At 36.3% G+C, this 21,843-nt stretch overlaps 1 protein-coding gene across 1 annotated transcript in view; it reads left to right on the top strand.

Annotated features, from left to right (window-relative positions):
* Gpr149 (G protein-coupled receptor 149) overlaps positions 1-21,843 on the top strand; it is a 46,537-nt gene extending 24,694 nt beyond the window's left edge. Inside the window, exon 4 of the mRNA XM_045131395.1 lies at positions 20,780-21,843. Within this exon, the coding sequence (XP_044987330.1) occupies positions 20,780-21,352 (573 nt within the window). The 3' untranslated portion in view covers positions 21,353-21,843. The remainder of the gene's footprint in view (positions 1-20,779) is intronic.

Below are 21,843 nucleotides of genomic sequence, written 5' to 3'. Positions count from 1 at the left end.
TATGTACTAAGAAATTCGGCCATTGCTTTCTAAAGTCTAGAGAATCAAATTTCTTGGCACACTGTTAGTTTCACAATAACAACAGAACATCACCACATTGAGAGTTGGAAGATGTGTGTTAGTACATTGTAGAATTTTTCTAACATACAGATAAGGATAGTATAAATCTTTTTTTTTTTTACAATATCTCTTAGTTAATATGTAGAAACACAACTGCTTTTAGTAGGCTATCTGTATTCTATAATAATACAAAAAATAATTTATTAATGCTGAGGGGTGTTCATTTTTTTATTTTATTTTTTGTTATTTTTATTTACTTATTTGAGAGTGACAGACAGAGAGAGAAAGAGGCAGATAAAGAGAGGGAGAGAGAATGGGCGTGCCAGGGTCTCCAGCCACTGCAAATGAATTCCAGATGCGTGCGCCCCCTTGTGCATCTTGCTAACGTGGGTCCTGGGGGAGTCAAGCCTTGAGCTGGGGTCCTTAAACCCCATAGGCCAGCGCTTAACTGCTAAGCCATCTCTCCAGCCCAAAGATTTTTCAACATGTAATATAATGTTATCTGCAAATGGAAGCAATCTTATTTCTTTTTTTCTCAATTTTTACTAACATTTTCCATGATTATAAAAAATATCCCATGGTAATACCCTCCCCCCCTTTCCCCTTTGAAATTCCATTCTCCATCATATCCCCTCCCCATCTTAATCAGTCTCTCTTTTATTTTTATGTCATGATCTTTTCCTCCTCTTATGATGGTCTTGTGTAGGTAGTGTCAGGCACTATGAGGTCATGGATATCCAAGCCATTTTATGTCTGGAGGGAGCATGTTATAAGGAGTCCTACCCTTCTTTTGGCTCTTACATTCTTTCTGCCACCTCTTCCACATTAGACCCTGAGCCTTGGAAGGTGTGATCGAGATGTTACTCAGTACTCTAGTCACTTCTTTCCAGCACTATGATACATTCTGAGTTGTCCCAAAGTCACTGCCATCTGAAAAGAGAAGATTCTCTACCCAAAGTGAGAGTAGCATTAATATAAGGGTATATATATATATATTAAGAGAAGTGCATACTGGGTAGTTTGATAAGCATAGTATATACATTTATCCAGACATCAGCAGATGTTACACCCCTACGGCTCATGACTACCCCTGTTTTAAGTTTTCAGTATCAGGGATATATTCCTTCCCATTGAGTGAGCCTCCAGTCCAATTGGAGGGCAGTTGGTTTCCACCATGACAGATGTGCCACTATTGCACCTGTTGGCTCATTTGGGCTGGCTGGCCAATTATAAGGCTTGTAGTGTCCACTGTTGAGTATCTTCACTGGTGGTATCTCTTTCTCCTATTGAACAGCATGCAGAATGGCTTCTTCCAGCTTTCTGTCAGCTGGTCTATATGGTAGAGGTTATCAGCTCAGTTTCAGCAGGATTTCTCAGTGGCCTTGCAGCCCAAGTATGTGGAGTCTTCAGCAATAGGGTCTTACCATCTATTCCTGGTGGGAAACCAAAGGCCTCAGCAATGAAGGTACTTAATAGGTTGGTATTGTATATATGTAAGTAGAACAATATATTAACGGGGTTGAAAAGGCCAAAAGTTAGGTCAGGGGAAGAGATTGAGTAAAGGAAAGGTGGAGGGAGGGCTAATCAAAATCTAAGAGGATACAAATAAATCATATGTAATCCTCTGATTTTGGACAATGGAACTCAGGAGCCATAGATCGTTGTTAGAAAATTTTCAGTGCCAAGGATGGGATACCTCCAGTGAATTGTTGGCTAGGGAGGTCTGTGATGCCTCCAAAACAATCTTACTTCTTGCTTTTTACATGGATTCCTTTTTTTCCCCCTATTTTTTGCCTAGTCATACAGCCAGAGATTTATAGCACTTTCTTAAGTAGAAGTGAGAGTGGGCATCTTTACATTATTCCTGACCTTAGATGAAGAGCTTTTTAAGTTTTTCTCTGCTGAGTATATAATATGGCCTCTATCATATTGAGGTAATCTCCCTTTCCTACTTTGTTGAGTTCTTTTAATATGAAAAGGCATTGAATTTTAGCAATGCCTTTTTCTGCATCAGTTGAAATGATTGTGTGATTTTTTTTTTATTCTATTAATATATAACATGCTACCTCAATTAATTTTTGGATGTTGAACTGTGCTGGCTTCCCATAACTAACTACAACTCAGTTATAGTGTAGTAGACTATTTAATTTGGTTTGGTTGTATTGTTTGTCTGTTTGATTGCTTATATTGCTTGTTTGTAACAAGATCTCAATTTTAGACTGTAGTGATCTGGAGCTCACTATGTAGTCCAGGCTAGCCATGAATTCATGGCAATTCTCCTGCCCCAGGTCTCAGTATATTTGGTAGAATCTTGTCAGCCTGATAATATTATAATTCTTGGGCTGTCAGAACTGACATGTAAGCTGTTTGCCATTATATAAATTATAACTGTGGGTATTTGTCATTAGACTTAGGTCACCAAAGTTGTCACTTTCTCTCTGGGTGTGGTGGCACACACCTTTAGTCCCAGCACCCAGAAGACAGAGGTAAGAGGATTGCCATGAGTTTGAGTCTATTCTGACACTACATAGTGAACTCCAGATCAGCATGAGCTATACTGAGATCCTATCTCAAAAACAAAAATAAATGATAAAATAAACAATTAGTCAAAGCTGTAATTTTATACTTCTGGTCCAGACATATTGCTTTGCCTCAATTTGATACTTAGTTCTACAAATAGGAAAAAATAACAAAAATACTCACCTCCTCAGTCACTGAGATTAATAAACTAAAATTATGAAATATATTTCAACTTGTAGATATATGTTGTTCATTACTTATATATTTATTCATGGTCAATTAAATTTCTAAAGGCCATTAGTCACTCCACACTGGAAGAGTCAAAGACCTATAGGAATTTGTCCAAGATATTGTATTAGACATGCCCTGGAAACCTTTGAGTTTATGTCTGCCCCTTAATCACCTTCTAAGAGTAGACTCCATGTGTCAAGTTGATGGTTAGAAAATAAAACATAAAAGAGTCTATACTAAAACCACACAGCTAATGAATAATGTAATAAAGATTATACTCAGGGCTGGAAAGATGTCTTAGTGGTTAAGGCACTTGCCTGTGAAGCCTAAGGACCCATGTTCAACTCTCCAGATCCCACATGAGCCAGATGCACACAGCAATGTAAGTGTGGAGGATCACACATGCACACAAGGTTGCACGTGCATCTGGAGTTCAATTACAGTGGCTGTAGGCCCTAGTTTACCAATTCTCCCTTTGTGTCTGCCTCTCTCTCTCTCTCTCTTGCTATACCTCATTAAAAAAAATAAAAGGCCAGTCTGTTGGGCTTTCCTCAAAATAAATAAATAAAAGATTATATTCAGTGTCCAACTCCAAGATTTATTTACTTTCTATAATAAAAATCATTCTACAAAAGTAGTTGTAAGAAGACTATGCAGTAATTCACAAAGAGGATTATGATTGGTTTAATGAAAACACAAAAAGACTTTTTGCCTAAGAGTATTGTATGTATAGTTAGAGCTCCTCTTCTGAGTTTTTAGCTCACTAGTGCTTACAACCAGTAAAAAAAAAAGTATGAAAATCCCACTGAATTTTCCATATCCATATAAGGACTTCAGGATTTGAAATGATAGCCTAATCAAATAAGCTTCAGATTCATTGTTCTTGGCTCTTCCATAGAGCAGAAATATTATGTTTCATCTCAATAAATCATATCTCTAGCTAACAATAACTAATTACCCAGTCTCTAGACATAGACTGACCCAAATGCAACTTATAAAATTAAATGTACACTAAACATTTGTGCCATATAAGACATTCATTTCCTTAATAATGTAACTTCCCTAAATATATTCACATATGAAATGAGGTCTTCAAGGCCACAGTCTATTTGCATATCCTTTTGCCTAAAGAGAAGGCAAAATGGAAACATCAATGATTCATTCGTGTCCTCTTCTCTTCAGACACACTGATATCTATTCTACAATCATATAGTAGCCAAAATTAGTGGCCATTTCAATGATGGAAATCTGAACACAGACATAAAATCAGCTTTATCCTGGCATAAAATTAGTATACCTGAGGACACCCAAGCCCTAGAACCTTGAATGGTTTTCCTGCTGCTGGGCATAAGTTGGACTCTAATTCTGCCTTAGGTTCTAGTTAAATATGCAATAATGTGGTAAACTCTTGGGTTTAATTTTCTCATGTTAAAGAAAAGGAGGTGTTTGAGAAGACTGGAGCTAGATAACCTCAGATCTTTCCAAGCCTAAAATGCTTTGTTCTGTAATTTTTTTCACACATTGCATTGTTCCCCAGATTCCACTCAAAAAAGCTTCTCTCTCTAGAACATTAGTTACATAAGCTCAATTTTACATTTTATACCAACTGTATAATTTCTTCAGTTGGAATGTCTTATTGAAATTGTTAATTTCTAGCCTTTTCATATTCACAGTTTTCTAAACACTGAAATTTCAGTGCTCTAGAAGCTCTTAAAGACCATTTTTCACATATCATATCTGGGTATGTAACTTACTTTCTTCCTATCTGAGATGGCTTGGTCAGCAGTAACAGAATACAGCAAAGTCACTCCTCACAGTTGTAGAGTCTGAGAACACCAATATCAACACATCAGCAAATTCAGTGTCCGATGACAACTTGTTTTTGTTTGTTTATTTTGTTGTTGACATGTAAATGGCTTCTTTCTGTACTCACATGTGGTAGAAGGAACAAACCAGTTTATTTGGACCTACTTAATAATGACACTAATCTTATAAGAAAGGGAAGGTCTCTCCCCCAAACCTTGCACTTTCTAATACCCTTACCTACTGGGTTAGGATTCCAACATAGGAGTGGGGTGAAGGGCATGACAAACCTTGAAAATACAGTATCTCCTCAGAGATCAAAAGATTAATGTAGTATTTGTTTCCTAAGGATATGCTTTTGGTATGTATGATTCTCCCAGAAACATACTTGCAGACTCACCCATAAGTGTTTTAGTAGATACCTATTCATTCTGCAGTCTAGCCAAGTTTATACATATAATTATATTTTTCTCAACTAGTGATATAAACATATACCCATTTTTAACACAATTAATCTATTACAAATTTTTATGCCTGATTATTTATCAATAAGAACATGAATTTATGATAAAAATATGGGCTATACCATGATAACTTTCAGTATAAGAATTCATTTAGGATCTTAAAATCTAAAACTCTGATACATATAATCTTTTGATGAAAATAATGTTCCCATTTCAACTCTTCAAATTAGCCTGCAAGCATTTTAGGCTGGAATTTATACAGATTTAATAATGACAAAAATGTCCTGTGGTGAACTGTGATAATGGTATTGAGTAAAATTTAATGAGATAAAAAAAGATTCATAAGAAAGATGAAAATCATTTGAAAAAAAATACGTGTATAAGAACATTTTGGCATGGGACTATTGGGGACAAAATATATGTCATTGCTAAAACTATACAACTTAAAGCTAGCCAGAGAAACAAACTTTGATTCTGCCTTAATTGCAGATGTGTTAGAACAGATGGGGTGATTGTTGGGGATGCCAGTAAGTTTACTGAGTCTAATACAAGTGTTTCTCCTAGGACAAAAGTTGTCTTTGTATACTGATGAGGCAGATTGGTATCCAACTACTTTTTTAGTCTTCTCTTGTTTCAACTTTTCTAGCAATATTTGCTTCACCTAAATGCTGTCTTTGAGCCTGCATATATTAATGCAAACAATGTGGTATGCCAGTGTTTCTTTATTTCATCATTAAAATATTCACACATATTGTCCAAATATGGTTTCAAAGTCCATGGCATTCTTCTATTCCTGAATATTATAAAGGACTGAAGCCCTCACACACAACTATCTGACAGTTTATGGGACTTTTATGGACAGTCAAGTATGAGTCACTTTAAGGACCTCTTGGTTTTCTCACTGAGCTTGTAATTTATTTTATTTTTGTAAAATTTTTAAATTGGTAAAGGAAAGAATTCTAAGTATCCAAAAGAGGTTTTCTGTATTCATTTTATCTGGTTTTATCTCCACTCATTTTATGAAAGATTACAATTTCTTTCATTCGTTTATAAGATAAATACTTTTTAAGGACATACTGAAAATATGCACTGAGAATAAGGAAGGAATTATTATGGGCTCTCTCTCTGGTATATTATATTTACATAATATCATTTAGAGGCATTAGATGCCTCAGTACTGGCCTCCTAAGAGAGCTAGAGGTGAAAACAGAATTGAATCTAGTGCACCTGAAAGCAGAAGGCAGGATAAGCCATTTTCTATTACACCTATTCCTAAAATGTGCTACAACCATACTTCCTTGAACAACAATAAAAAAAATTCCAATGATCAATTATGACACATATTGCAAGTGATGATTTTCTAAAATTGGCACTGTAAATTAAAGCTCAGATTAATTAAACATTAATTTAAATAAAATTTAAAGATTAAAAAATAAAAATTAAAAAAAAATTAAAGCTCAAGATATGTCATCAAAGCCTCTAGGAGCCAGTGGTGATGCCTTATTGTTACTTTTGGAATATCCCAAGGGCTTTTCATTGTGAGCTTCTTCAGCTATCCCAGAGAAGAAGGAGCGTATGTGTTTATCCTTGCATTGATTTTTCTGATATCCTGAATCCTCATCTTGTTTATTCCCAGGTCTCTGAGATCAGGAAGCTTTGTAACACTCATGGGCCCTGATATATTAGTGGTAGTTCACTCTATTCTGCTTTTCCCTTGGCTTCTATAACATCACATATCCCTGATATCTATCCTTCCTATGCCTCTCCTTCTCTGGCTCGTTCCTTAAATGCCTGTGTTTGCATTCTTCACTATGATCCCATACTCTCCTGATTCAATTTTACTGCAAATGTATTTTCAAATATATTTTCCATATTATATTCATATATAATTGCTTCTGAGCCCCAGCTACAATGTCCAAATCACCACTGAACTCTTGACTGCCTCCTCCTGTTTTCACTCCCCAAACTTGCTTCTACTCTGTACTGCTTCTCTTTTGAAATAGTAACATCACCCATTCAGTTTCTCAATTCAGATATTCACTAAACACTTACCCTTTTTTATATCACAATTCACATCAAATCAGTCACCCAATGTTATTCTCTAGGTATGGCTTAATAGACCAATGTTTCACCAAGCCACTGTTTGTATCCTGTTCTAATTTCCATCCTCACAGTGACCTCACAGCTCCCTACAGCCTTCTCTGCTCATCACAGCCCATTTAAAAAAAATGTAAAATGTCATTTTCATCTTGTCCTTACTGAAAACACTTTAGTGGTTCCTTTCTGCTTTAGGACAGAATTGCAATGACTTAATGTGGTTTTTTTTTTTTTAATTTATTTATTTTTATCTGAGAGCTACAGACAGAGAGAAAGACAGATAGAGGGAGAGAGAGAGAATGGGCGCGCCAGGGCTTCCAGCCTCTGCAAACGAACTCCAGACGCATGCGCCCCCTTGTGCATCTGGCTAACGTGGGACCTGGGGAACCGAGCCTCGAACCCGGGTCCTTAGGCTTCACAGGCAAGCGCTTAACCGCTAAGCCATCTCTCCAGCCCACTTAATGTGGTTTAAGTGGTTGGTCTTGATAACTTCATCTTCCTTCAACTTCCTCTGGAACTCCTGTTCCAATTCTTGTAGTAATTTCATTTCCTTGAAATAATGCCAGGCTTTTTGTTGTTGTTCTACAAGACCTTTATATATTCTGTTCCAACCCTTTTTAGAGTAGTCTTTGTAGATTATCAAATAATTTTTATCATTGAATTATCCCATGTAATACTTCTCCAATAGAGAGTCTCAAAACAGGACTAATAGCCCAGCTATTTTTGAATACTGACTTTAAATAAGGTAGATTCAAGATTTATAGGGCTTGAATATTATATCTTTTCAGGACCAAAAAGCATACAAATTGTAAATGTAAAATTAGGTGTAAAATAAATATTTATCTGGAACAAGAAACAGAAAAAAAATCACAACAACAAATGCATTGCTTGGAAGATACAGGCACCTTTATTCTGAAAATTTGGCCATATATCCTAGAAACATATAGAATACTTTCTGATTGTAACCTGGCATGCTCTTTCCACTGAAGACACTACCACTTCCATCAACACTCAGCACTCAGAATGGACTATTTGTGTCAGGGGCTCTTATAATTAAGGTTCATTAGCCTTGTCACAAACTCATCTCCTTCCAGAAGTTGTGATAATTTTAAGCTTTTCAGATGTTCCAGTTCACATATATGTCTATTGGATTCTTTAGGTTCAACTGTCACTAACTGGGAACTGTGAAAAATGGCTATCTAGGATGATAGTTCTCCATATCCTCCATGGAATAATATAAGAAATAACTAAGAATCATGTATGTCATAGCATCATAACTCTCTCCTAATAGTTTTATGACCCAACTTGGGCTACACATTAGAGTCATGTGGAGCATACTTTATAAATTCTTGGATCAATGATGTGGGAACTGTAACCTGTATTTTCATTCAACTCGAGTAGTGACTACTTATGTAGCCAATTTAACCATCTATGACTGGAATTTGGAAACAACTGATGTATAGAATGGAAGACCAGTTGTAAGCCTGGATTGTTGAAGAGCAAAGAGTTCTTTTCAGTGCGTTTAATTTTCTGTAAACACTTTTATGATATAGAAAACAAAAATAGGGCTGGAGAGATGGCTTAGTGGTTAAGCGCTTGCCTGAAAAGCCAAAGGACCTCAGTTCAATTCCCCAGGACCTACGTTAGCCAGATGCACAAGGAGGCACATGTGTCTGGAGTTCATTTGCAGTGTCTGGAGGCCCTGGCGTGACCATTCTCTCTTCTTCTCTCTCTGCCTTTCTCTTTCTCTCTCTCTCTCTCTCTCTGCTGCTCTCAAATAAATAAATAAAGATGAATAAAAAATTTTTTAATAAAAAAAGAAAACAAAAATATTTACTACAGAGACACAGAAAGAGACAATAAAAATATATAGATGTGCCAGGGCCTTCTGCCATTACAAATGAACTCCAGACATATGAGACATATGTGCCACTTTGTGCATCTAGCTTTATGTGGGTACTGGAGAATTGAACCTAAGGTGTCAAAAAAGTGCCTTTAACCACTGAGGAATCTCAACAGCTCCAGATACAGAAGTCTTCATTGAATCTATGTGTTCTATGTCAGATTCTGAAGACTGCTCATGAAGATAATTTACGGAGAAGCCCTAACAATTTTTGATTGAGAAAATACTAGTACAGGTTGACTCACATTTAAAAGAAGAGCAGACTTTGAAATATCACTAGTTTTCATCCTAGAAAATTAATGAATATATTTGCATATATGGTTGCCTTGTACATTAAGTAAATAACTGATGTGAATTAAAACAACACACAGAAAATTTATTGTATAAAAATTATCAGACTCATTATTTAAAAAATTATTAAAAACATTCTCATGCATCTTAACAACAGATATTTGGGGGTGGCTGGAGAAATGGCTTAGCAGTTAAGGCATTTGCCTGCAAAGCCAAAGGATCCTGGTTTGACTCTCCAGGACCCATGTAAGCCAGATGCACAAGGGGGCACATGCATCTGAAGTTCGTTTGCAGTGGCCAGAGTCACTGGAGCCCCTATTTTCTCCCCCTTTCTCTGAAATAAATAAAATATACTTAAATATATATATATATATATATATATATATATATATATATATATATATATATATATTTGTATATATATATGGTTTTATTTGGTCAAGGATTTTTATCTATTCCTGATTTGTATATATTTTCCCCAGAAATAAGAATCCCATAAATTAAATCACTCTTTTAAAAAAAATTGTTATTTTTATTTATTTATTTGAGAGTGACATGCAGAGAGAGAAAGGCAGATAGAGAGAGGGAGAGAGAATGGGCATGCCAGGGCTTCCAGCCACTGCAAAAAATCTCCAGATGCATGCGCCCTCTTGTGCATCTGGCTAACGTGGGTCCTGAGGAATCAAGCCTTGAACCTGGGTCCTTAGGCTTCACAGGCTAGTGCTTAACCGCTAAGCCACCTCTCCAGCCCCCATAGATGACTCTTATCCACATATCTACTTTGCAGACTTTCCACAGTTTTGGTTACCACATTCAATTACAGTTCAAAAACATTAAATGGAAGTTTCAAAAAAGAATTAAAAATAACAAAATTTGGGTATTGATTAAGTTTTGTGCAATCATCCTCTGTCCCTCCCCTTGCCTGTTATATCCATGCTCACTCATCACTTCATAGTCTTCTCAATCATCAGATAGTGCTTGTGTTCAAGTAATCCTTGCTTTATATAATAAACATTCAATGCATAAGGGTACTGAGGCTGGCTATCTGGATATGGCAAAGAGAAGCCACAAAAATGTTTTCTCTAAGTGAAAACAGAAAGTCCTTAATTTAATTTAAAAAGGGATAAAGAGGGCTGGAGAGATGGCTTAGCGGTTAAGCACTTGCCTGTGAAGCCTAAGGACCCTGGTTTGAGGCTCGGTTCCCCAGGTCCCACGTTAGCCAGATGCACAAGGAGGCGCACGCGTTTGGAGTTCGTTTGCAGTGGCTGGAAGCCCTGGCGCGCCCATTCTTTGTCTCTCCCTTCATCTGTCTTTCTCTCTATGTCTGTTGCTCTCAAATAAATAAATAAAAATGAACAACAACAAAAAAAAAATTAAAAAGGGATAAAGAGTTGTAATGATGGCTTAGCAGTTAAGGTGCTTGCCTACAAAATCTAAGGACCCAGGTTCAACTCACCAGTACCCATGTAAACCAGATGCACAAGGTGATGCATGTGTCTAGAGTTCATTTACAGTGGCTGGAGACCCTACTGTGCCCATTTATTTTTCTTTCTCTCTCCCTCTTCCTCTCTTGCTCTGCCCCCTGCCCTCTCTCTCAAATAAATAAATGAAATATAAATAAATAAAAAATAAAAATATAGCTAAGGTACTAATATGGCAGTGCAAATGGATTTTCTCTCTATGCGATCATAAGAAGAAAGAAGGCATTCACTCAAGTTTTACACTTACACCTCAAGCTAAAGCCATTACAGCAAAGAGTGATGCATCCATTTAATGTGGCAAAAGCATTAAATTTTCACATCTATGTATAGATACAAGCATGGAAAATATTTCAGATTCATTACTATCCAGAGTTTCAGGCATACAATGAGGATCTGAAATGTATATCTGTGAATAATGAGCAACTCCTGTAATTGCATAAGCCCTGATAATTTTCACAGGTCTCACTTCCTCTGAAAGCAGTGGTTAATTTATGAATCTGCATTTGTGTGATGTTTTATGTATAACTTCATCATCAAAATACTCCTTTTTGGAATTCTAATAATGACAGTTAGCATTCTCTAAAGAACCTTTGTGATAATGTATTCTTAAAAAATTTCTCTAATGTGTGCCAAGTAGGAAGGGAAGATATTTTTTAGCCATTATCTTCAAATTAGTTTGAAAAAACAATTTTCCATGTACCACATTCTGTTGCTGTGTAAGTAGTGAGAGGAAAGAAAATTAGAGTGGAAAGAAAGAAAAGAACAAGCTTTGCATACTCTTTGAATTTAAGACCTGAGTTTAATTTTGCATTTTCTTCAAAAGCAAAATGAGTTACAGTCAGTTTTGTCAGAATAATAATGGCTTCTCTCTCTCTCTCTTCCTTTATTTTAAAACCAAAATAGAACATGCTCATTATTTTTTAACATTCAAGAAATACAGAAAAGTACGAAGAGGAGAGAGGCAGGTGTGCTAGATGCAACCCAGAAGACAATCATAGACTTCTCTCCAAGTACAGAGAGGACAGTAGATGGACAGATGGATATTTATTTTATGTTGCCAGTACTTGGAATAGTTCCTCAACTAAAATAAATGAATGAATGAATTATATTGGGTTGTGTTTCCTGGAGTCATCAAGCCTAGATTCAAATCCCACTGCTTCTCCTTACTGTCTGTATTTTACTTCATCAAAGACATTGTTTTTTTTTTTTTTTTTTTTTGGTTTTTTGAGGTAGGGTCTCACTCTGGTCCAGGCTGACCTTGAATTAACTCTGTAGTCTCAGGGTGGCCTTGAACTCACAGCGATTCTCCTACCTCTGCCTCCCGAGTGCTGGGATTAAAGGCGTGCGCCCAGCTAAAGACATTCTTAAGTGAGATTCATGTTTTCTTTATGTGCATTCATTGGTGAAACATACAGTGAACACTAGGTTTATTTTGAGTCAATTTCTTTATTCATGTTAAACTGTCAATAATTTTACCCATGACTGCTTTTGCACATCAGTGAAAATGGCAATGCAGTGAAAATGGCAAAGAAGGGCTTAGAGGACATACAGACCCCTAGACCTCTTTGCCAAATGGGGTCTGCAGACTTCATTTTGAGACTAATACCCCTCGCTGCCTCTTGCAAAAACTGAGTGCATAGGCAGAATTCTCTGAGTTGCTTTGAAGGTTTTTTCCTGCATCTGGCTTATGGAAGTGACTGCACCTCATTTCTTTGTATGGCCACCACTTTTAGTAATACAACCTCTTTCCTTATTTACATAGCTTCTCTTTTTTCTAAGAAGACAGAGATTCTATGTGATCACACTGTGTCCCACCACCTTCGTCTGCAAGGTAGAGCCTAAAATTCACTAAAAATTATCATTTTGCAAGGAATGTTTGAAAGTGAAGAGCTTGGATAGAGTTGAAGGATAAGAAATGTGGTTACTGTTATTCACGTGAGTTTGAACCTCCCCAAACTCCACATACAAAGCCATAACCCATGGAGGGCTTCTGTAATTCCAGCATGCTGATAGAGAGATGAAAGGCTGGAGCAGGTAAAATTTCTTGAAGCTCCTTGCAAGCTCAGCAGAAAACAACAGTAGAGTTAGATCCAAAGAGAAAGCCACAGCCTTAACTGATAAAAAATGTATTTTACTTCTTAGGATTCACTTCTTCTACATGAAATGACGAAATGTTACTTGCTCTAAATATAGTCAGTGTATACTTCTAATTCATTTATTATTTTGTAGTACTAGACCCTACATATACTAGACAAGAACCCTACTACTACAACCATGACCTTTTTCATATTTTTATTTTGAGATAGAATTTCATTAAGATGTTTAATTTGAGCTTGAACTTACTCAACTGAGCAGACTTCAGACTGGAGATTCTCCGTCCTCAGCCTCCCACACAGTTGGGATTGCAGGCCTGTTCCCTGAGCCCCAGTTCATGCTTCGTTTCAAATTAGTTTGGTTATTCGTTTATTTATTATTTAATGAGAGAGAAAGAAGCAGGGAGAGAGAGAGAAAGGGAGAGAATGGGCACTCCAGGGCCTTCAGCCGCTGCAAACAAACTCCAAGCATGTGAACTCCCTTGTGTGCATGTGCAACATTGCACACATGTGTCACTGATTCTGGCTTATGAGGGACCTGGAATTTGATCATGAATGCTTAGGCTTCACAGGAAAGCACCTTAATAGCTAACCTATCTCTCTAGCCCTCAAGTTAGTTTATTCTGTTTTTATTTTGTTTTTAAAGAGGAGAAAAAAATGACAACATGCAGAAATAAACTTAGATACACATCATGTCTAAGTTAAAATATCAGATTTAATGTCTGTTAGATAAATTCAGAATTTGCATTGGATATATTGTAGTGTGTGGTGATTGAGCTTATGAGCTAAGATTGAGTCAAAGTATGAATTTAAAATATAAAAATAAAGCAAAGTATGGTTATCACATGTCTTTAATCCCAGCATGTACGAGGCTGAAGTAGGAAGATCACTGTAAATTCAAAGCCAGCTGGGCTAGAGTGAAACCCTGTTTCAAATAATCAAAGAAGAAAGAAAGAAAGAAAGAAAGAAAGAAAGAAAGAAAGAAAGAGAGAGAGAGAGAGAGAAGGGAAGGAGGGAGGAAGAGAGGAAGGAAGGAAGCAAGGAAGGAAGGAAGGGAGGAAAATCAAAAAGAGAAAATATAGAAATAGCAATTTTAAAAAGTAAATATTTTAATATAGCTGGGCGTGGTGGCGTACGCCTTTAATCCCAGCACTTGGGAGGCACAGGTAGGAGGATCACCGTGAGTTCAAGGCCACCCTGAGATTACATAGTAAATTCCAGGTCAGCCTGAGCTAGAGTGAAACCCTACCTCGAAAAAACAAACAAACAAACAAACAAAAAAGTAAATTAAAAAAAAACAATTTAACTGAAATGATAGGCTCATTTTAGAAGGTTCTGTTTTACTGTAAGATCAGTGAAGTGAGGTTTTCTGCTCCAAATTGATTTTTTTTTTTTTACCAGAATGACATTATTTGCAATTTAAGTGGCAACTGAATTAAGCTTTAAAATATATTGAACACATTTGCAAACAATTTTGCTATTCACTTTCTTTACCTAAAAACTGGCTTTTGTGGCTTTCTAATAATCCTTCAATAGAAATAATATTATCTCCTTTACTTTTCTAGATTGCTAACACTGCAAAATGGCAAAATCTATTTATCCATGAAATCATGTGATCTTAGAAATGTACAGAAATAAGCTGAGTTATATGGTTTGTGTAGTCAGGATGGTCTATGGGCCTTTAATGTCATCTAAGCATTTGCTAAGTATAGAATCTCAGGTTCCACCATATGTCTGTTAAGTGAGATTCTCTATTTGCATAAAATAAAAAGTTTTAATTTTTACGAAGTTCAATTTAACAAATTTTCTTTTATGAATCATGCTTTTGGTGCCAAGTCACATAATACATTGACTACCTTTACAGACTTTCCTGTACCTTTTAAAGTAAATATCTTATATCTTAATTAGTCTATAATCCATTTAAATTCTTGAATCAAGTATAAGACAATTCTAGGCTAATATTTTTCATACACATGTCTAATTGATGCTGCATTATTTGTAGAAAGGTTATCTTCTCTCTCGAATTATTTTGCACCTTTAAAATACTCTGTAGGGAGTACTTATGACTATCTTTGTTTTCCCTATATGTTCCATTGATTTCTATGTCTATCTTTCTATCAATAACATGGTATTTATTATTATAGCTATACTAAAATTATATACTGATCCTTCTCACCATATTAATTTTACTCAAAATAATTTAACTATTTTAGTCAATTTGCCCTTCCATAAAAATTTTAAAATAATTTTGTCTATCTTCAAAAAAAAGAAAGACAGACAGACAGACAGCCTTGGAGTGGAGAAATGAATTAATGGTTAAGCCATTTGTCTGAGAAGCATCAGGACCCAGGTTTGATTCTCCAGATCCCAAGTAAGCCAGATGCACAAAGTGGCACATGTGTCTGGAGTTCATTTGCAGTGGCTAGAGGCCCTTGTGTGCCCATCCTTCCTCCCTCCCTCCCTCTCTCTCTCTCTCTCTCTCTCTCTCTCACACACACACACACACACACACAAACAAATAAAATTTTTTAGGGCCTTGCTGCTGAGATAATTTAGGTTACTGGTGAGTTAGTGATATGCTTCTAGCTTCTAAGGCAGAAAATCCATGATGGACTCAGTGGTCTTTCATAAAGATGATGGTCTTACACAAACAAAACTGTGACTATGGTTATACACTGTGCAATGTCTTTCTCAAGTTGAGTGATTCAAGTCATCAACAGAAACATTCACCTTGGGAGGAGAATACTTGAGAGAAACTCTTTTTATAATTTCATCCTGAATTTACATAACTACTTACAGTACAGAAATAAAACACATTCATTATATCCAAGGTCATTAAGTTTGAATCAGTTAGCACAGCATATTAACTGTGCTAATGTGTTTAAATGACACGATCTCCTCTCCTGAAGTATTTGTGAAGTTTAGAGATGCTTTTCATTTCCAAACAAAAAAGCTCCCAGCCACCCACATTCAGGAATATAGCAATAATGAGTAGTCATTCCTGAAGCAAATACTAGTTTGTTGACTTTAAGATGGAAAGAAAACAGACAGTGACATAGGTAGTTTTTTGGTCTCTGACTACATTACTCTGAATATGCAATAAATTTTAGGCCCAACTGAGTCCCATATAGGTTGCTTTTATAAAAGAATATGCTCTTTTTTATTTTTACAATTGATTTATTTGTGTTTCTAATATTTTTATCATCTGTGAGGAATAACATACTCAACAAAAAACAACATTGTATTCATTTAAGTGGAGAGCTCAGCTCATACTGCATTTCTATTTTTTAATTTCTTCCTGAATCACAGCATATAATGTGTAAGGTATAAAATGTAGCTATGCAACTTAAAATAGGTAGCATGTACAACATAGCTATACTATGTAAAATGAGCCCATGTAACATTAGTAGATTGTTGTGATTTTTTAATATTTTATTTCTTTTATTAGTTTTGTATTCAGCAAATACAGGCAGTTTGGTACCGTTATTAGGTTCATCCATGTCCTACCCTCTCCCTATTGGCTCCTCCTTGTTGAGGTTATGGGTTGTGCATTGTGGAGTTAGCCCACAGTTATTGGTACGATAAATGTCTCTGCATATCAGGATGCAACATGTGGCTCTGACATTCTTTCTGCCCCCTCTTCTGCAAAATTTCCCTGAGCCATGTTGGGTTCCACATTCAGGAATATAGCAATAATGAATAGTCATTATTCCTGAAGCAAATGCTAGTTCATTGACTTTAAGATGGAAAGAAAACAGACAGTGACATAGGTAGTTTTTTGTTCTCTGACTACATTACTCTGAATATGCAATAAATTTTGGGCCCAATTGAGTCCCATATAGGTTGCTTTTATAAAATAATATACTCTTGAAAGATCTCCTAATGCATTTAAAACTATCCTCACTTGTATACAGCTGTTAAAGTACAAAAATAAATACTATATTTTTAAATATTGTATTTATTTATTTGTTTATTGAAATAGAGAGAGAGAGAATGAGCATACCACTATGAACAAATTCCAAATACATGCACCATTTTGTGCATCTCGCTTTATGTGGGCACTGGGGAATTGAGCCTGTGCTGTTTGGTTTTACAAGCAAGTGCCTTTAGCCACTGAACCAATTCCTCAGCCCAAAGGGGGGGTGTGTGCGTGTAAAAATGGGTGAACCACATTCTGCCCTAGAAAATGAATGTCCATACAACTTCAAGTGAGTGGCTAGGGAACTATACCCTGGCCAGCAAGCTTTGCATACAAATGCCTTTAACCATTTAGCCATCTCCCTAATCTCTATAGGAACAAATTCTAAAATGATAATAATTTTATATTTGGGGGAATTGTTTTTAAAGTTTAATTACCCTACTTCTTGTTATTATAGTTGTTTTGAGACAGGATCCAACTATGGAGCTGAGACTGACCTCAAACTCTTAATCTTCCTTCTTCTACCTAACGGATGCTGAAGATCTCAGGCATATGCTACCATACACAACTACCCAGCTTAGTTTCAAATGCCATCTTCATGATACACTATGTCTGGTTTCTTGGCTTTTATTCTTTTTTACAGATTGATCTGGTCTTTCCATTAACACCCTGCATTAATTACTGTAGCTTCACATCATGTTTTGACATCTACCTCATTAGTATGTTTTCATCTTCTCTTGGTTATTCGCAAGCATCTACTCTTGCAATAAACAATCAAATAAAGTTCTCAAGTTTCAAAGTAAAATTACAGTGACATTTCATTAAAAATATATTAAATTAATAAACATAATAAAAGCAGCATATTTATAATATAGTTTACCAATGTAAAAATATATGTCTTTTGTCTCATCTTTATTCAGGCTTTGTTATTACAGTGTTTTCCTTATAAGGCATCCTGTAGTTTCATACATTTATTTTGAATGGGAACACTTTAAATAATTTTTTTATTGGGTACAACTATTGATCTCTTAATATTTACTTAGAACTCAAGTACATTACTAACTTCTACAATAAAATATATCTAAATTTTCTCCTATAGAATTTTCTAGGTAGACAACATTTTCATCTCTGAATTATGCATTTTTTTCCTACTCAATATTTGTGTTTCTTATTTCTTTTATTATTTATTTTTATTTTTTCCCTGCTAGGACCTCCAGAGCAGGGGTAGATACTAGCATTGATACTGGGAAATTCCCCTCATTTGTGAAGACTGAGCCCTGCTTCAGGATGATTTCTGATTCTTCCTTTCCCTGGCTTTAAGTTGCCTAAGTACCTGTGTTCCACAAGAACACAGTTTGGATGCTTGCTGCATCAATCAAATGAAAATGTAGTTGTTTAAGAACTTGAACATTTTTCTTTGTTTTTGCATGTGTATGTACTGTGGGGTGTGAGGGGGGGTGGGGGTGGTCTGTGTGGTGTATGCATGTCTATGTGCTGATGTAGTATCCCATGCACCTGCCTGCTCCAATGTGACCCCTCCATAACTCATCTGCCACCTTGATACAGAGTGTATTACGATCTGAGAGCTGACCATTCATGAGTCCCAGTAATTCTTTGGTCTTCATTCCCCATAGGACTAGGGTTATAGACATGCATGGCCACACCCAACTGTTTATATCGGTTCTGGAGATTCTATTTCAGTTGACCTCCAGCCCCTTAAGGTCCTCATGCTTAAAGTGCACTTAACCACTGAGCCATCTCTCCAGCCCCAAACTTGAACTTCATTTCTGCCATCTATGGTCTCTTATGATAGGACAGCATCTTCATTTTGCTTCTAAAGACCTATCTGCCAGCACACTGTTTATGACAATGATGACAGTATGTTTGGTCTATGAGCTTCATCCTAGTCTTCCCTCCATTTTCTCAAGAAAAGTTGAAAAATCTGAAATTCTGTGAAATTTCCTTTATCTGTTTGTCTATTATAGTTTCCTTAGTTCAAGCTCTAATTTTCATTTGCCTACAGAAACTTTCTCTACATTAAATAGTACATAAGTCCCATTTACAGGGAAGAATAATTCTATTATTCTCATTATTACACTAGACTTATAGGATTACGATCAAAGTTGTATAAATAAAATATGGCAAACTGGAGGTGATGGCACATACCTGTGATCCCAGTCCTAGAGAGATGGAGGCAAGAATGTCATAATTCAAGGTCAGCCTGCGCTACACAGTGAATTCCAGGCCAGTATGAGATACAAAGCAAGACCTTGTCTTAAATAAGCAAGCAAACAATGGATTAATTTCTTAGCCTTACTTTTTTTTGTATACTCACATTTCTATGTAACCTATCTCTTTGGGGGTTTTATCCTTTTTTTTTTTTTTTTTTTCTTAATGTAGGGTCTTGACTCTAGGCCAGGTTGACCTGGAATTCACTATGTAGTCTAAGGAATTCATTATGTGGTCTCAAACTCACTGCAATTCTCCTACCACATCTGGCAATCCTTAAATTTTTATTTTGGGGGGTCGGAGTTGAGGCAGGGTCTCACTCTAGCCCAGGCTGATCTGAAATGCACTATGTAGTCTCAGAGTGACCTTTAACTCATGATAATACTCCTACCTCTGCCTCCAGAGTGCTGGGATTAAAGGCATGTGCCACCACACCTGGCTGCAATCCTTAATTTTTAATTGTGGTTAATAAAGTATACTGCCTTCACCATCTTTTTTTGTTTTTTTTGTTTTTGGTTTTTCAAAGTAGGGTCTCATTCTAGCCCAGGCTGACCTGGAATTCACTATGGAGTCTCAGGGTGGCCTCGAACTCAAGGTGATCCTCCTACCTCTGCCTCCCAAGTGATTAAAGGCATGTAGGGATTAAAGGCATGTGCCACCATGCTCGGCTTGCCTTCACCATCTTTAAATGGACCATTCAGCATATTCCTAAGCAATAATCACCACCTCCCTAGTCTTCTCTTTCCCAAGTTTTAGAACTCATCATTTCTCTCTCTATATATATATTTTGACTACTCTAAATACTTCATATAACTGGAATCATGAAGTACTTATATCTTTTTACAACAGGTTACCAGGAGATGTTGGTTTTGAGAACCACTGCATATGTGTTTATAACCATCTCCTCATATTAACATGTAAGAAGAAAGGGGGTTTGTTTAAGGTGTGAAAATACCAGTTAGCAATAAAACTAGATTTTTATAAGAATCAATTTTATTTCCCTCTTCACTTGCTAAGCACTTCTTGGTGGTCAGACCAGCTTTAAAAAATATCTTAATATATAAAGTATCATAGAAAAAGCTTAAACTTTCAGGAAGGTTTTTGTTGAGATATGGAAGAGTTCCCTGTTCCTCAGTTTACCTTAATGATTGGTTTCTCAGTACAAAGCAAGCATGCTGCAGCACAGTTTTGATAACTTCTAGCTCCTCATAGGGACCACTGAAATATCCTTCAAGCTTGAGTCATACTTTTATAATTATCATTTTCAATGGCATACTAATGAGAAAAAATGTGCATGACAATAACAGTTTCTATTTCTCCCAACCTATGCATACTCTTAAAATAAATGAATGGGCAGCCAAATTATAAAAGCAATTTTATATTGTAAATAAGAGTCCAATTTTATGCCCAAATTCTGCCCTTGGAATTTTCCATCAGTCCTCTAATTTTGCTTTCAACTGTGGAAATAAGTCCCGTGTTATGAAGAAATTTTCTAGCCACCCTCATTTAAATGTATTTGATTTAGACCAAACTCAAATATGATGATAGTATTTAACTATCATATCTATAAATAGTTTCTAAGAAAATGGCTCTGAAATAGAAAGTTTACCATTCTGACACATAAATTTTTAACTGTCCCAATCTCAGAGACTAGATTTTAGCAATAACTGTTGTGTTTTTGTCCCCAGCGTCCTGGTGGTGGGCTTGCAATTCCCTTGTGTGCATTCCAGGGCACTGTATCTCTCCAAGCACCTACTGGGAAGACCCTATCTCTTTCTACTTATGAAGTCAGCACAGAAGGGCAGAAGATAACCCCAGCCTCTAAGAAAATAGAAGTCTATCGTTCTAAAAGCGTTGGCCATGAACCAAACTCAGAGGATTCTCCCTCCACATTTGCAGATACCAATGTGAAAATACACTTGGAAGTTCTTGAGATTTGTGATAATGATGAGGCCTTGGACACAGTGTCTATCATCAGCAACATCAGCCAGTCCTCTACCCAAGTCAGATCCCCATCCTTGCGCTACTCACGCAAAGAAAACAGGTTTGTTTCCTGTGATTTAGGAGAAACAGCCTCATATTCCCTCTTTTTACCCACAAGTAATCCTGATGGTGAAATCAACATCTCCATTCCAGACACTGTGGAAGCGCACCGACAGAACAGTAAGAGGCAGCATCAGGAGAGAGACAGCTACCAGGAGGAAATCCAGTTGTTAAATACAGCCTACAGGAAAAGAGAGGAAGAAAGCAAGGAGACATAGGGATTGTGGCAAGGCTGACTGTGTAATATTGAACTGCAAGACTAACACATCTGTTCTGAGACTGACTTCCTTTTATTTGTAGGTTTGCATAAGCTTTACCAGGTTACTAGTCAACTTTTTTAGAATGAACTTCTGGAACTAGTGTATTCTATGTGTTACCTAAAGATCATACACTGTGGTAACTGACGGCTTTTGTGTCTGTTTTGATTTCTAATATCAAAGCTTGGCCTTATTTTGCTAATATTTTTGCCTATGTTTGTCAAATGCATATACAGTCTCCATGCATATACTTATAGACATCATCTTGACTAAAGAGACATTTTGAATATGGAAGAAATGTACCAAGACTGTCACTGCTTTTACTTTATGGTGATGTTAAGGAAATAGGTTTTTGTATAAAATGGAAAATTATCTTCTAACTTGGAACTATGTATACTCCTAGACTGTAGTTGTTTCTTCTATTTCTATAAAATACAAACAGCTTAGTTTAA

The sequence above is a fragment of the Jaculus jaculus genome, chromosome 12 (assembly GCF_020740685.1).
Source record: "Jaculus jaculus isolate mJacJac1 chromosome 12, mJacJac1.mat.Y.cur, whole genome shotgun sequence".
Taxonomy (NCBI): Eukaryota; Metazoa; Chordata; class Mammalia; order Rodentia; family Dipodidae; genus Jaculus; species Jaculus jaculus.
This window is presented reverse-complemented; position numbering and strand designations above follow the sequence as displayed.